The sequence below is a fragment of the Oreochromis niloticus genome, linkage group LG5 (genome assembly GCF_001858045.2).
Source record: "Oreochromis niloticus isolate F11D_XX linkage group LG5, O_niloticus_UMD_NMBU, whole genome shotgun sequence".
Lineage (NCBI taxonomy): Eukaryota > Metazoa > Chordata > Actinopteri > Cichliformes > Cichlidae > Oreochromis > Oreochromis niloticus.
The window spans coordinates 17,203,557-17,218,456 of NC_031970.2; the positions used below are offsets into that span (position 1 = coordinate 17,203,557).

At 39.6% G+C, this 14,900-nt stretch overlaps 2 protein-coding genes across 2 annotated transcripts in view; both read left to right on the forward strand.

Annotated features, from left to right (window-relative positions):
• sema3fa (sema domain, immunoglobulin domain (Ig), short basic domain, secreted, (semaphorin) 3Fa) overlaps nt 1-7,457 on the forward strand; it is a 46,383-nt gene extending 38,926 nt beyond the window's left edge. Inside the window, exons 11-19 of the mRNA XM_005453518.4 lie at nt 2,068-2,137; nt 2,965-3,109; nt 3,202-3,424; nt 3,716-3,804; nt 3,938-3,979; nt 4,402-4,559; nt 4,740-4,801; nt 4,907-5,040; nt 5,130-7,457. Coding sequence (XP_005453575.1) covers nt 2,068-2,137; nt 2,965-3,109; nt 3,202-3,424; nt 3,716-3,804; nt 3,938-3,979; nt 4,402-4,559; nt 4,740-4,801; nt 4,907-5,040; nt 5,130-5,558 — 1,352 coding nt within the window. The 3' untranslated portion in view covers nt 5,559-7,457. The remainder of the gene's footprint in view (nt 1-2,067; nt 2,138-2,964; nt 3,110-3,201; nt 3,425-3,715; nt 3,805-3,937; nt 3,980-4,401; nt 4,560-4,739; nt 4,802-4,906; nt 5,041-5,129) is intronic.
• A 1,984-nt stretch (nt 7,458-9,441) lies between these two features.
• On the forward strand, nt 9,442-13,227 carry gnat1 (guanine nucleotide binding protein (G protein), alpha transducing activity polypeptide 1). Its single transcript, XM_003448327.2, has 9 exons — nt 9,442-9,708; nt 10,746-10,788; nt 10,878-11,019; nt 11,115-11,272; nt 11,373-11,501; nt 11,608-11,737; nt 11,828-11,981; nt 12,066-12,282; nt 12,379-13,227. The coding sequence occupies exons 1-8, from the start codon at nt 9,603-9,605 to the stop codon at nt 12,254-12,256; spliced, it is 1,053 nt and encodes a 350-aa protein (XP_003448375.1). The 5' UTR covers nt 9,442-9,602; the 3' UTR covers nt 12,257-12,282; nt 12,379-13,227.
• Nucleotides 13,228-14,900: the final 1,673 nt, after the last annotated feature.

The following is a 14,900-nucleotide window of genomic DNA, read 5'->3' on the forward strand; positions in this document are numbered from 1 at the left end:
CTGTGGTCGCTCTTCCCACAACCACAGACAGTCTGGTAAAAATGTATTCTGTCTCCAGTCCTGCTGGTCCTGATGGAGCCCAGCAGAGGCATCGGAGTGGTTGTATGAGGACTCGGGGGAGAGAGTGGAGTAGATTCAGATGGTGAGGCTAACAGAAGAGAAAGCTTTCAGTGTTTTGCCGAGAGGAGGGAGAAGAGGAATATAAAAGCAGAGAGAAAGAGGCACATAGACATGAGTGATGAAAAATGTCTGCCAGACAAAAAGGAGAATTAATTTGTGACCTATAAGGTTTTATTGCCTTTTTCCAAAATGTAATTATGGAGAGAAATATTCTTTTTTGTTTTCTTCAGTTAAATCTATTTTTTTTTAGTGACTGAACTCCATAAAACAACCTCACTCTTCATGTATTTTTTTGGAGGAGGGGGAGGGTGGTTGTTTTTAAATTTCCCCAGCAATCATTTCGACTGGACATTCTAAGAACACATTTTAGGTGCACATCTTTCAGAGTGGGTATTAGGGAGATAATAATATACAATCTGTCTTTATTTGACAGTCTTTCTTCCCCACAGTGACTGTTTACTGAGTGCATAATTCACCTGCACTTTTATTTTTACTGCACAGCACCTTATTTAGCCCAGCCCTTTGTGTTCTTTCTGCGCTTACAGCAATTAAAGATGTTTCTCTGCTAATGTGATGCTGAGAGCGCCTCAGAGACTCTGTCTGATCTGACACATCAGAAACAAAAGTTTGAATTATGCAACTTGTTCCAGTTCGTCGCCGATTTATGACTTTTCTCTTTTTTACTGCACTCGTTCTATAGCCAGGAGGTCTGTCAAACTGGCGTCGGACGGGTTATGAATTTCTGCAGTGTTTGCCAAAAGTTAATTTTTTGCTTAAGTGGGGAGCCATTACCTGTCATTTTCATACCTTGGCATGTAAGGAGATTTTTTTTTATGTTTGAAAAGATTTTAAACTCCTGATCAAAAGGGAGTTTGTTTATTAAGGAGCTCTGCAGAGTCAGGAATGATGTTTTTATGCAAGCCATGTGGATTTAAGCTTCTTCTTGTTTATCCAATGCACGCTGAGTAAAGTTGAGGGTACAGAGATTAAAGCGTGTGTTATTACATTTCACCTTCAGTTCCACATGCATAACTTTCTTTTCGCTCTTTAAAATGCTGCTTCTTACTTTCAGTCAGTTGATATTTGAGCGAGAAATCTGAGCAGGCGGATCCACACTCTTATTGTTGCTTGTTTTCAGCTTTTCAGATAACTATGGGTTATAAAAAGAAAGGCTAGGATTTCATGGCTATTCACTGAAATTGGTATTTTCTAAAGACTTTTGACTATAGGGTATTTTTTTGTCCAAGGCCTTTTCAAACAAGTGATTTGAGAACTTGTTTCTTCTTTTCCATTGATGAAAAACCATGAAATGGAACTGGGTGTTTTCCTGCTCTACCTGTCTGCATTAAATTTATTTCAGTTTTCCTTCTTATTGTTTTTCCTTGCACTTTTCTCTAATGAAACCATCAGAGGATATGTAGGGCTCAAAACCGCCTCAGTCCCACAGTCACTGGATCCATATGGCTCCTATTAAAGCCATGTTTCACCCGAGATCTCTATTTCACATATATTCCCTGCTGAGGCTCAGGAACTGTAGTTTCAGCTTTGGAAGAGTTTAGATTCAGGATTTCATTGAGACTCTCATAACCGCAATTCATGATGAGCTCACAACGAAGGAAGAAACAGTCTCAGTGTCACAAGTATCATTACTTTGGGTTAGTTAGGTTCATTTTAACAGTTTTATTTTTTTCAGATTTAAACAGGTCAGAGTAGGGAGGAGTATCACAGGAGTAAAATTGTGCATTTGCACTCATTACATGGCCATTTTGTGCATAGTGGTTCTGTCTACTTTTCATGTATTTTTGCCAGCAAACCTGCAGAATGTCTACTAATGCGATATCATTTAACTGTTGCAATCGACTTAGGGATCCAAGTACTTCGTCATGCACTGCCTGTTATGGTTTATGACTCTGACTAATTGCTATAAATCTTTTCATTATCTCGTAGGAGACGTGTATATCCAGCCAACTCAAGACACAAAGAATCCTGTCATCTATGGCGTCTTCTCAGTTTCAGGGTAAGCGTGTGATGGCTTTTTCAAACTCTCTAACTTTGATGCAGTTTTGGATAGAAAGTGTGTTTTGGTTCCCTCCTGTGGTTTTTATTCCTTTTCGCTGAGCCCGAAGGTTGTCTGCTCTGTCTGATGTTGAAATGCGGCGTTGCATTTGTGTGGGCCGTCACATTCAGGATGCAAAGACGAGACAGAAAGTGAATGTGGAGCCCAGAGGGAGTAGCATTCCTCTGGGAGGCTGACTGAGCCTATAAGTTCCTCAGAGGTCAGGTTTGATAGCAGGTTGTCATTCAGCACACAGCATTAAAATTCAAGTCAACCAACCAGACGTGTAAACTGAGATTCTGACGGCACACAAAGCAGGAGGAGGTGCGCGCAGAGTCATAATAAACATGTCCTGATTAATGTATTTGAGAAACAAATACTGTTATTGTTTCCATCTTCTCTTTAGGCATCAGGCATGTTTAAACCCAGCTGATAAAAACACATGTGGTGCTAATGACAGGGGCCCATGACAGAAGTTACAAACATAGTACACCCACCACACAGCGGCGAGAGCCTGTACTCTGGCGATTCTCTGCAGTATGTGGGTGTTTGTATGTCAGTGTGTCAGACAGCTTGACTCTACTTGAGTCAGTTTGAGTGTGTGTTTGTGCGTCATAATGTTTCAGTGTGTTCCTGTAAGTATGTGAGTACGTGGGAAGGAAGTAGATTCTAGCAGCCACGGAGAGCTATCGCACTAATTATCCCAGGGAGTGAGAAAATCTGAATTCTCGAGCTGCTGTCTTTATGTGTTCACCTTTTTTTCTTCTTTTCCTCCTGCCCTCCTCCAGATCTGTGTTTAAAGGCTCGGCAGTGTGTGTGTACTCTATGGCTGACATCCGGATGGTCTTTAATGGGCCATTTGCCCATAAGGAAGGCCCTAACTATCAATGGGTGCCATACACTGGGAAAATACCCTACCCTCGACCTGGCACTGTGAGTTAAAACATATAATATATATGTTACTAGAACCATGAATAAGATAAACAAGTAAATTGCTCAACAGAAATTTTTTGTTTTCTTACTAGTGTCCTGGAGGCACTTTTACCCCCAACCTGAAATCCACAAAGGATTACCCAGATGAGGTTATCAACTTCATGAGAAACCACCCCACTATGTACAACGCTGTATACCCAGTGCACAAGCGCCCCCTGGTGGTCAGAACCAACGTGGACTACGAGTTCACCACAATTGCCGTCGATCAAGTGACAGCTGCTGATGGGAGCTACGAGGTGCTATTCTTGGGCACAGGTAAGTGTTTTAAGAACAAAACTGGGCATTGTCTGATGATTGCACAGTAATCTTACACTCATATCATTGTGCACTGTTAAGTTCTGTGGCCTTGGCTTTATCTGGGAGGTTTGCACGCACATGTTGAAACAATCTGTCTCTTAAACATTAATGAGTCATAGTGTGGGTTTCCAAAAACCAGTTCTCTGTTGCACATATTTTAGAATAACAATGAAGAAACCAAGGTCAAGGTATTAATAGCCAAATAAATCAACAGAGCTCAGCCAAAGTTACTTCTTCCCACTCTTTCAGATCGAGGCACAGTCCAGAAAGTGATTGTCCTGCCAAGAGATGACTTGCAGACCGAGGAGCTGGTGTTAGAGGAAGTGGAGGTGTTCAAGGTCAGTCTTGCAGCCTTAGTCACTTTGCTACTAATCTTTTTGCCCTACTCTACATTTATATATGCCATGTTTGTAATCTGTGATACAAAATAACAAATCCAGCGTTCACATTCTTTTAATTATGTCACTTCAGGTTCCCACTCCAATCACTACTATGAAGATTTCATCAAAAAGGGTAAGTTAGTGTAATTTGATTCAGACCAAATAGTTCAGCTAACAGCAATCAGACAGGAACACAGTCATCAAATTCAATCTAAGAAAAAAATGCATGATTAAATACAAAACATTGTAGTACACAACCAAGACCTGATATCCAACTATACATTTTGTGTAATTTGGTGCAGCTTATACTGAAAACAGACACAGGACTCGAGGGTAGCTTAGAGTATAGCCTAACCCGGAGCCTTCTTATGTCAGTTTGAGGATGATGAAGAAACTCAACGCAAGTAGCTTCAATCAATTATTCATTCTTTAAATATAAATCTATAATTCTTCCTTGAAGCATTAGAGATGTCCAGAATTGTAAAATAAATGGCCTTTGCTCTAAAGTATGTTGCTGTTTTAATTTCTAATTTGTATTTATTTTTCTTTTAACAGCAACAGTTGTATGTCGGATCAGTCCTGGGTGTGACCCACTTGGCTCTCCATCGATGCGATGTGTACGGGGAGGTCTGCGCTGACTGCTGTCTCGCCAGGGACCCGTACTGTGCCTGGGATGGCAAATCCTGCTCCAGATATTCTGCCTCACAGAAGAGGTGAGGGTCAGGATTGTGTAGACAGGGAATATATAAATGCAGCAGACGAAGTGCAGCAACAAAGTATTTGCACTTCATTACTTCCCATCTCTGCAGTTGGAGTATTTATGCAGATGTCTTATTTTTCAAGTGTGTTTCAGTTAAATTTTATATCTGTGGCTTTTGATTTGACCCCTCTAGGCGGAGTCGTCGGCAAGATGTGAAGTATGGAAATCCTATCCGCCAGTGCAGAGGTTATAGCAGTGAGTGTCGCGTTGTACTAAGACTATAGAATACACCAGCATTTTTTCACTCCAGAGCTATCTCACAAATAAAATTGCAACTGTACATCATGTGTTGTTTTGTAGCCAATAAGAACCCTCTGGAGACAGTTCAGTACGGGGTGGAGGGAAGCACTACATTCTTGGAGTGCCAGGCCAGGTCTCCTCATATGTCTCTCAAGTGGCATGTGCAGAAGGAAAACAGTGACCGCAGGAAAGAGGTGAGTATAGCTCTTATATTAAACCTTCTATAATCTTTGTTTATTTTTTTTTTAACTTAAAATCTTTACTGGCCTTCTGTTTGTCCCAGATTCGCTCAGAGGGTCGCATGCTGAAAACAGATCAAGGACTTCTGATCCGCTCTCTACAGTCCTCTGACGGCGGCATCTACCAGTGTACGTCCACAGAGAAAAACTTCAAGCACACTCTTGTGAAACTGCAACTGGTGGTCCTTTCTAGTCGCACAGTCAACAACATTTTGGTGGAGACAGGCAGCCCGGCTCTTCCTCCGCTTCAGTCCAGTGCCTGGACTCCAAGTGCCAGTCAGTATAAGGACCTGCTAACTATCCTCAGCCAGCCAGAGATGGGGCTGATCAACCAGTACTGCCAGGATTACTGGCAACTGGGAGACAGCAGCTTCGGGAACAACAAAGGCAAAAGCCTGAAAGAGCTGAAAGAACAAAAGAAACCTCGTAACCGCCGGCATCATGAAGAGCAGACAACTCCAGCTGAGACATGAGAAGCTTGATGTACATCGTATTCAAACAACCCCCTGTCTACCTTTACACACAACCTCCTAAACATTGCAACCCTCCATTTAGGGGAATGACTCCAGTCAGATAGAAAACTCAAATTCTCATCAAAGACAAGACAGAAACTGCAGAAACACAACGCAACAGCATCAAACAGTTTCTATGTAACTGCTGGGGATGGGGGGGAGGGGGAAATACACAATATTTATTGTAGGTTGTAAAAAGTAATTATTTGTACCTATCTAGCAACCCTGTTTTTTGTGAATAGATCAATCTGTGCAAATATTGTGGTTATTATATTATTATTATTAGTGTTATTGTTTATTAAGATGTGTTATTTTGTTGAGAATATCTTTATGTTTGGTGTTTTTAAGAAACAGCGACACTAAACCCAGACATTGGGAGTATCCATACATGGACAAGAACTGATGGACATGTATTCAGAAACTGCTAAGTGGAGACCATGTTGGATCCTTTGACTGCTGGCAGTATTCAGTGTCTAAGCTGAAAGAGGAGTCGGGATGTCCGCGAACGTCTCGTAAATCTCTGAACTTCTTCACCAGATCTATGTACTGTATATTGGACAGTTTGTTTTGTTTTTTTACTGCAAAGTACAAGCTGTTGACAGAAAAAACAATGAAAATGGCATTTCACAGGACATGCACGGATAATGGAAATGCCCAGAGACTGCAGCTGTGACATCACGGTCGTACAGTTATATGTGAATGAAGAGCCCTCTGTGGCAGGTAGAACGTCTTTCCTTTCACGATGTGGTCCATTTGGGCCTCAAGTAGAGCTGTTACTCATCTTCTTCCAAAATCGTTGCTGCCAAGTGTTTGTTTTGTTTATATGTGAATATCACATCTCAGTGTCGTATCCTTAACGTGATCTTTGTGATAAGCTGTTTTCTTTTGGGGGGGAAAGAGTCTTTTAATGACACAAAAGCTGATAACATAACATTGCCTTCTCTTTTCTCTCTTTGGGAAAAGATATTCCAGCAGGCAGCTATGTGTGAGTTTGTAACAGTTTGTGATTATAAAATGAACAAAGCACCTTCTGTTGTTGAACTGGTCATTTCAAAAATATTAAATACTTCCCCAATATCTGTGGCATTTTACATAGTGTATTCATATAAGGCAAAGCATTCAGTTTGTAGGCTTAACAATTTCTTTTTAGCTCTCTTAATCCATTCCTGACATTTCTATGCTCAATATCAGTTCTCACTAGGTGAATATGTAAAAATGTAATCGGTCTACAAAAACTGGGCTGATGTTCAGAGCTTTGGAGAGTAATGTTTCCGATTAGGGATGTGCTTAATGTATCAACTACTTACCAACAACGATGTTTGCCAGTATGGTTCCGCCACAGACGTCATATAAAAGCACGAAAAAGATTAAATTCTACAAGGTGTCACAAATACAAACACTAGCAAAGCTGATTGCCACCAAACCTGAAGAGAAACCTTTCCCAAAATCTTTAGAAGGTGGCTTTTCATTGTGCATGACATGTACAGTGTATGTATGTGGTATTTGTCTAAAATTCTACATTGCTGTGGATGTCAGTGAATGTCTTTCTTGTTGTGGGAATATGGAAATGTTATGGATGTGGTCACACCTTTTTATGGTGGGAAAGTCTGGAAGGCAAGATTGTGATTTTTATTCTCTCTCTCTCTCTCTCTCTCTCTCTCTCTCTCTCTCTCTCTCTCTCTCTCTCTTCCTATTCTCTTTTGCTCTCAAAAAAATCAGAAAAGCAAATGATTTGCAGACTTTGAGGTAAAGTTATGTATGCACAGTTGGTGTTATTGTAATGACTTGTAAAAAATTATTACCTTTTCTTCCTTATCATTGTTGCTGACTAATAAATTAAAGCTCTATATTTTATAATAACACATGTTCTCTTCTGTTTGCCAATGTTGGCACATAGTACGATATGCTTCCTACCATGCAGGCACTTCTTTCTTCCTAACAGCCTTACAACCATACGTAAGTAAATACAGATGTGGTTGGCACTGTTCTAAAACAATCTCAAAAAGCCCCATGCTCCTTACACTTCAATCATAGTAGCACCAAAAAACGTCTGCACTGGCTTTCCCACCTACTCTGTTACTTTTCAAATGAGTGAAAGTTTTTACTTTAATAGCAGATAATGCCTGGTTCTGCTGTAAAGATCTAGTGGAAATGGTAGTATGAAGAGCTAACCACGCAGTACAAATACTCAGTGAAGTTGTAAAATTAGCAGATAAGTAGACCAACAGCAACATGCTGAAAACACTTCTGAAGATAGCCTTGTAATAGGCCTATACTGTGAGTGTTTGAGAGCTTAGACTATGATATTATATCAGGGACAGCATTGGCAGTCATTGGAACATGAATACATTAATTTTGTGTCACTTTACCTAAAATGTTTCCATAATCTAAACGAGAGAGATAAAAGACCCAAGCTTGAAGCAAGTTTGTGTTGTACCTTGTATCTTGCAACTAATCAAGATCATGTGTCTTTTTTTCCATTTGCAATCTGAGTCCATATGCATGAATACAATGTCAGTCTCTTACTGCCCAAACAAAACAAAAGCTGTATGGATAGCTTAACCACAGTGCCGGTAGCTATTTTCCTAAAAGAGGGAAAAGACCCCCCCAAAAAAAGTTAATAAGGCCAAATTGACCATGTTAACATGGCTAAATGCACTGGGTTAGTGCTCTGGGACTGAGTGATAGATATTTCCATTAACACAATAGTTAACAGGTGTACCTAATAAAGTAGTGGTCAATGTATATCAATAATATTAATCATATTAATAAATAGTACTTTATTTAAGCGTGGTAGTTGATCAGGTATCTTATTCTTTTTATTAATCTTGTGCACTCTTTAGTCAATTAATATAAATTTTGGTAACTAGTATCTGTGGGTGGCAAATAAACCCAACGGAGTAAAAAGTACAAGGATTACTCTAAAATGCTGCAAACCCGAAGTGTAAAGTGGCTAAAAATGTAAAGAAGTGATTAATAAATTTCACTTACCGGTATACTAAAGTAGAGCTCTTGAGTAAATTATCTCATTGTGCTGATTTGCTACAGTGTATTCATTCACAGTGAGTTTATTGTTTTGAGCTCCTCATAAGAGCACAGTAAGATTGCTTTATTGAATTTTTAAGGAAAATGTATTTCATCCGTAACACATCAGTGCACATGCTGTACATACAAGCATGCATAGACAACTGAACGTGAGTAGATTAGGATCCTTAACCAGCTTCAGATTGAGGTCAATGAGATCTGTCGGGTGAAACCCTAAAGCCCTTTAAGCACTTCAGAACTCACCCTTCAGTCTGTAGTATGTAATAAGAAATGTCAGTATTTCATATTTGGACCTGGAGCTGAGCGTCTGGTTGTGTATTTAATTGGCTAATTGATTAAATACAATTGTGTCTTTGTTTGTCTGTTTAAAAACAAATTACAAAACCTTTATCTATCTTTAGTCCCTTAAAAGCACTAAGCACACAACATGCAAACATACACTCATTATCTTCCCAGATTTAATAATTTAACTTACTGCTAATGTGGAATGGATTTCGTTTGGTTAACCAAAACTGCACTTATATAAAACACCTAGCATCACAAATATTTAGCCTCACATGGTCCTGTTTGAAGGCACCTAAAAACAACACAGAGAGATAAGCACTTGAGCCGCTGTTCATCTTCCGCTGAGCACAGCAAAATCCCCATAAAGGTTAGATAGGTTAGATCCTACACTGATGTATGCCCGAGTCTTCCCCTGCACCTTTCGCTCTGCCCTAAAAGCACTCCTGTCCTTGTGCTCTATTGGTCACCACTGATCAGGTGGGTAGAGGATGCCCAAAATCCTTTCCTAAGTCAGGAAAATGCTCAAACATTCTCCAGTGTTTGCAGCACGCAGTTGACTCATCAGCTGCACAGTTGAAGGCTCCGGTCACATTGTTGACGAGCAGCTAGGACCTGCCTCCATTTTTCTTGGCACTTGGCCTTTGAGCAAAGGGGGCCCAAGCCGGGTAAAGTAGGATGGGAGCTGGAGCCAGCGCTGAGGAAAAACGCTCCAGGGAGCTGGAGAAGAAACTGAAGGAGGATGCCGACAAGGATGCAAGAACTGTCAAGCTGCTGCTGCTAGGTAAAGACAGGAGAGCTGGTAGAGCCAAATGGCTAAGACGCATTAGTAGAAAACAACAATATCTGGTTATACATATCTAAGGGCCCATGCTGATGATAATTAGAGCACTTTTAATTCTAATTAAAGTGTAGGAGAGACATTGTATTGCACAGAAGTTCTGGCTGTAGCATGTTCTGTTCGCAAACTTGAGTTTGCAAAGAAAAAACATACAAAACTCCCTTTTTTCTTGACGCAATTTTTTTCATATACTTGATGTCAAATAATCATACAAATAAAGTAGAAGTACTGCTATGGATAGATCTTATTTACCCAAAAACCCTTAAAAACTTACCAAATTGCCTAATTTTAAAACAACTTAAGTGCGTTGATAAGAAGTTACATGTCTGTGTCATGTAAAGGCTTAATCACCTGTGTCCCTAAATTGCTAAGACACCTTGATAATCACTCAAGCCGATCCTCTGTTAATCCTGAAACAACAGGTCCTTCAGCACAAAGGGCTTAACCGTGAAGGACACAGATACCACAAAACCCAAACACAGCCTGTGGCTGTAGCCCTCAAATATATATTAAAATACACTTTATGCAATGTGTCGATAAATCAATGAGAAATGTGCTTGTAAAAAGTCATGTCTGTGAAGATTTACAGTTTTAGATAGATCAGTAGCTTAACCAGTAATTTCATACGCCACACTGTGTTTTGCTGTATAAAGAAATACTGAATTTTTAAGGAAAATCACTCAGTATTACAGTCAGGTATATTTATCTGACAAATAGTCGTGGATATTGTGTGATTTATAGCTTTTTTTGTGTCCTCTAGTAATGTAGGTCAGGGATAAGAAAAGATTAGACCTGAAGTAAGAAGTCCTTTATCTGATAAAAACCATAAGGTCTTCTGTAATTAACACAAAAACACAAAATTAGCACAAAAATAAGGTCAAAATTAAACACTTATCTTTCCCTAGATCCTTAAACATGATTAAAGCATTTTTATAAACATGTCATTTAAACAATTTAATTCTTGTTCTTCTTCCATACAGGTGCTGGAGAATCAGGCAAAAGCACTATTGTCAAACAGATGAAGTAAGCTGACTTTGCATCTGAGCAGTGCTGACCTTCTTTTAGAGTTGACTGTAGATTGCATTTTTTTAATGCTACATTTTTCTCACCAGAATTATCCACAAAGATGGTTACTCGCTTGAAGAATGCTTGGAGTTTATTACCATCATCTACAGCAACACCCTGCAGTCCATCATGGCCATTGTGAAGGCCATGAACACGCTCAATATCAACTACGGGCACTCTGATCAGCAGGTAACCACTGCTGACACTCATTTCCACATACATACGAAGCTAAACAGATTTCATGTTCCTGATAGCTCACTAAACGCACGCATGCCTCCGTGCAGGATGATGCCAGGAAACTCATGCATCTTGCAGACACCATTGAGGAAGGCACCATGCCTAAAGAAATGTCAGATATCATTCTGCGTCTGTGGAAAGATTCTGGCATACAGGCATGCTTTGACAGAGCTTCAGAGTACCAACTCAACGACTCTGCTGGATAGTAAGAAATCACATTTACTCAGGTTTAACATTGCTACATTATTCTAATCTCTTGTATCAGGATGTGTCATTGATTGATTCCCTTTTTCTCCCCCCGGCAGCTATCTGAATGACTTGGAGCGACTGATCCAACCAGGCTACGTGCCCACTGAGCAGGATGTGCTGCGATCAAGAGTGAAGACCACTGGTATCATCGAAACTCAGTTTTCTTTCAAAGATCTCAATTTCAGGTGAGCCGGAGCAATGTTTATCAAGAGAATAAGACAAACAAATCAGCCGCTGGGCTTCCTGTGTGCACGGTGGCAAACAAGGCAACATGCTCCTCTTCCCGTGCAGAATGTTTGATGTGGGTGGTCAGAGGTCAGAGAGGAAGAAGTGGATCCATTGTTTCGAAGGCGTGACCTGTATCATCTTCATTGCCGCTCTGAGCGCCTATGACATGGTCCTGGTGGAGGATGATGAAGTGGTATGACAAGTTAAACTATATACTTGATATTCTTTTATTAGGGTCCATATTTTTGGAAAGTCTCTTCACTGGGATTTTTTTTTCTCCCAGAATCGCATGCACGAGAGTCTGCACTTATTTAACAGTATCTGCAACCACCGCTACTTCGCCACCACCTCCATCGTACTCTTCCTCAACAAGAAAGACGTGTTCGTTGAGAAGATCAAGAAAGCACATCTCAGCATGTGTTTCCCTGAATATGATGGTGAGATAATCATTTCAAATACATATTTAAGATAGTGGCAAGCTAAATGAAAGCAAAACTTTATAATTACACTTTCTCGCCCAGGCCCCAATACCTATGAGGATGCTGGTAACTATATCAAAATGCAGTTCTTGGACCTGAACCTCCGCAGAGACGTCAAAGAAATCTACTCTCACATGACGTGCGCTACCGACACAGAGAACGTCAAGTTTGTGTTCGATGCCGTAACCGACATCATCATCAAAGAAAACCTGAAGGATTGCGGTCTCTTCTAAAAAAACACGCAGAAAACCAGATGAAGGTGAGCAAAGTAGAAAAATTATTTTAAAGATAATTAAGATGAACTGTTGTCATCGGTCACTATGGTTCACTCCTGTTTATTTTTATTTTTTTACAGGGTGCTGGTGCAGCCCTATCACATTTCACAGATCCTTTTCTCAATTCAAACTGAGGCCTGAAGATGAAAACTGCCCCTGCAAGCAGCCATCCTCAAATCAGCGAATGCAAAAAATAAAAATCTATTTCTTGTGTTCAAAATTAAGTTCTAGCTTTGACCAAGGACTTCTTTTCAGATAGCTCCAAATTCAGAAACTTCTGTGCAGATTTCAGATGAGTTGAATTTTAGTTCATCTAACTTTTCTCTCAAGTCTCTTGAACTGGTCTTTGGGGGGGGCATGCAGTGTGTAGTTAAAACATCAGGAGCTTCTGTCAGCAAACAGTGATTTTTTTCTCATGTAATGTGAAAACATTTCCAGCTAATGCATTGTCTCTGTGTTACGGTAAGTGATCAGTGTATGGCCAAAAGGGCAAAGAAGATGACCTAACCACCTGCATATGCACTTCAGCCTCTGTTAGATATTTTAACAGAACCTTTCACTAGAAACGGCTTTTATGTACAAACACAATACAGCAGTTTGTAACATAACTCGAGCATGTCACAAATTGAACTTTTCATGAAAGTGTTAGGAAATCTAACTCTTTACAATAGTTGAAAATGGCCAGTGTATATACTTAAGCAGATTTCTATTGGACAGTTAATTAAGTATGGCGACACCATGTTGATGATATGTAACAAAGTCGAGGGATAGATTTGTCAAAGATTTGTTTAAGTTAATTAAAACTCTGGGCCTTTGAGCCAACAATTCTGTACAGAAACCACTAATTGTATTCCTTGATCAAAGTTATTAAAGCTTCTGTAGAAAACTCAGTACTTCTCAGTCTTTCACAAATTAAAAGCAACTCTGCAGTGTTGTGTTTAGAATCTCACATTTATTATTTTCACTGAATATTTCCCTTAAATCATTGAAACGTGGCATTTTTACAAGTGACCGCCTTTAGTTTTTCATAAACGTTCAAAGAACAGCTCTGCGTTGAAGATTCTTTGCCTCCCTGTAGAGACTCAAGACGAATGTATAACACAAGACTTGGATTTTTAAACAAATATTTTAAAGGGGTTTTATTTAAAAAAAAAAAAAAAAAAAATACAGTAACTATTCAGCAGTTACATTTTTTTATACGTAGATTTTCAGAATCTCAAAATAGAATAATTGACTGACAACTCCATGTCCAAATGAAGCTTGTTGCTTTGTCAAATTAAGCAGAGAGACCTGAACTTGAGTCCAGGGGTTGAAATTGCATTTCATATATTTTCAGTGGAAATCTCAAAATTAGGTCCAAAGGGATCACAATGTAAGTCAAGAAGGTCATTATTAGGCGGAAAATACAAAATAAATGTCTCACTATCTTCATCAGCAGAAAAAAGATCTAAAATGTATTAGAAAACAATTAAAAGTCCAAAAATTTCAGCCATCACCTCTGCTCGAGAACTCAAAAACAGAAAGACAAGATTAGACGTTGCCAGAAAACCTCTTACAGAGCCTGCACAGACAAAAGGTCATAATTTGAAGCCCACCACATGATGAGTCAAACACAGTGGAGGCAATACTATGGTACATGCATGTCTGCCAGTGGAATCGAGATCAGACAGTGCTTCACAGTGAAAATAGGTACTGACCCAAAACATACCGCAGAAGCAAGACAAGAATTTCCCAATGCAAACAAATGAAATCAGTCACAAGATCTCAACCAAATGCAGCATGTTTTTCAGTTACCGAAGGCCAAACTGAAGGTAGAAAGTCCAGCAAACAAGCTGAAGAACTCCATGGGTTTGAGCCTGAAAAAAAAAGTTACTTAAAATCATCCTTGTAGCAATAAAAACTGTTTTCGTTGCAAAGTAGTTAATACTATACGTTGCAAAACCCATTAAATTAAAGCTGAAGGTTCTGCACTTCAATCACATTAAGATTGTATGACTTAAAACCCACTGTGATGGTTTATCCTCCTGAGAACCAGCCTGTTCATTTATGTCCTCTGTGGACATTTGTTTTTGGTCTACATCTTTTGACCCTACTAAGTCCTGACCTCAAAAGAGGACATCTGGGGGTTTCCATTGATATCTCATGTGTTTGGGTGGCCCTTTTTAGCTCCAAAGAGGAAGGAAATCACAAAAGAAGTTCAATGGGAAGATTCCTTTTTCCTCGATTCTCAAGCGTTTACAGAGGCAAAAAGAAAAAAAGTGTCATCATCTTGATCCTGTTTGATGACAGTGATCATCTCTTCTGCCCAAAGGGGCAACCAATCAGGAGAAAGTTAGCTTAAAGAACGGGAGAAGGGAGCTAAAAGAGCTTGTTTCAGAAAGAGGAGGAGCTGAGGGCCTGAACCAAAGCCATTTGATAAATATTGTTTTAAACTGTGAAAAATGCAAAATAACTCTATTAGAGTTAATTAATAAAAATAAGGAGCTGGAAATGAGACTAATAGATCCCCTTTAATGTGTCAGAGCCACAAACGGACTAAACAGACTGTTTTCATTTTGATTAAACAAATTATGTGCTGAGCAGGAAGCTTCAGTGTACTTGA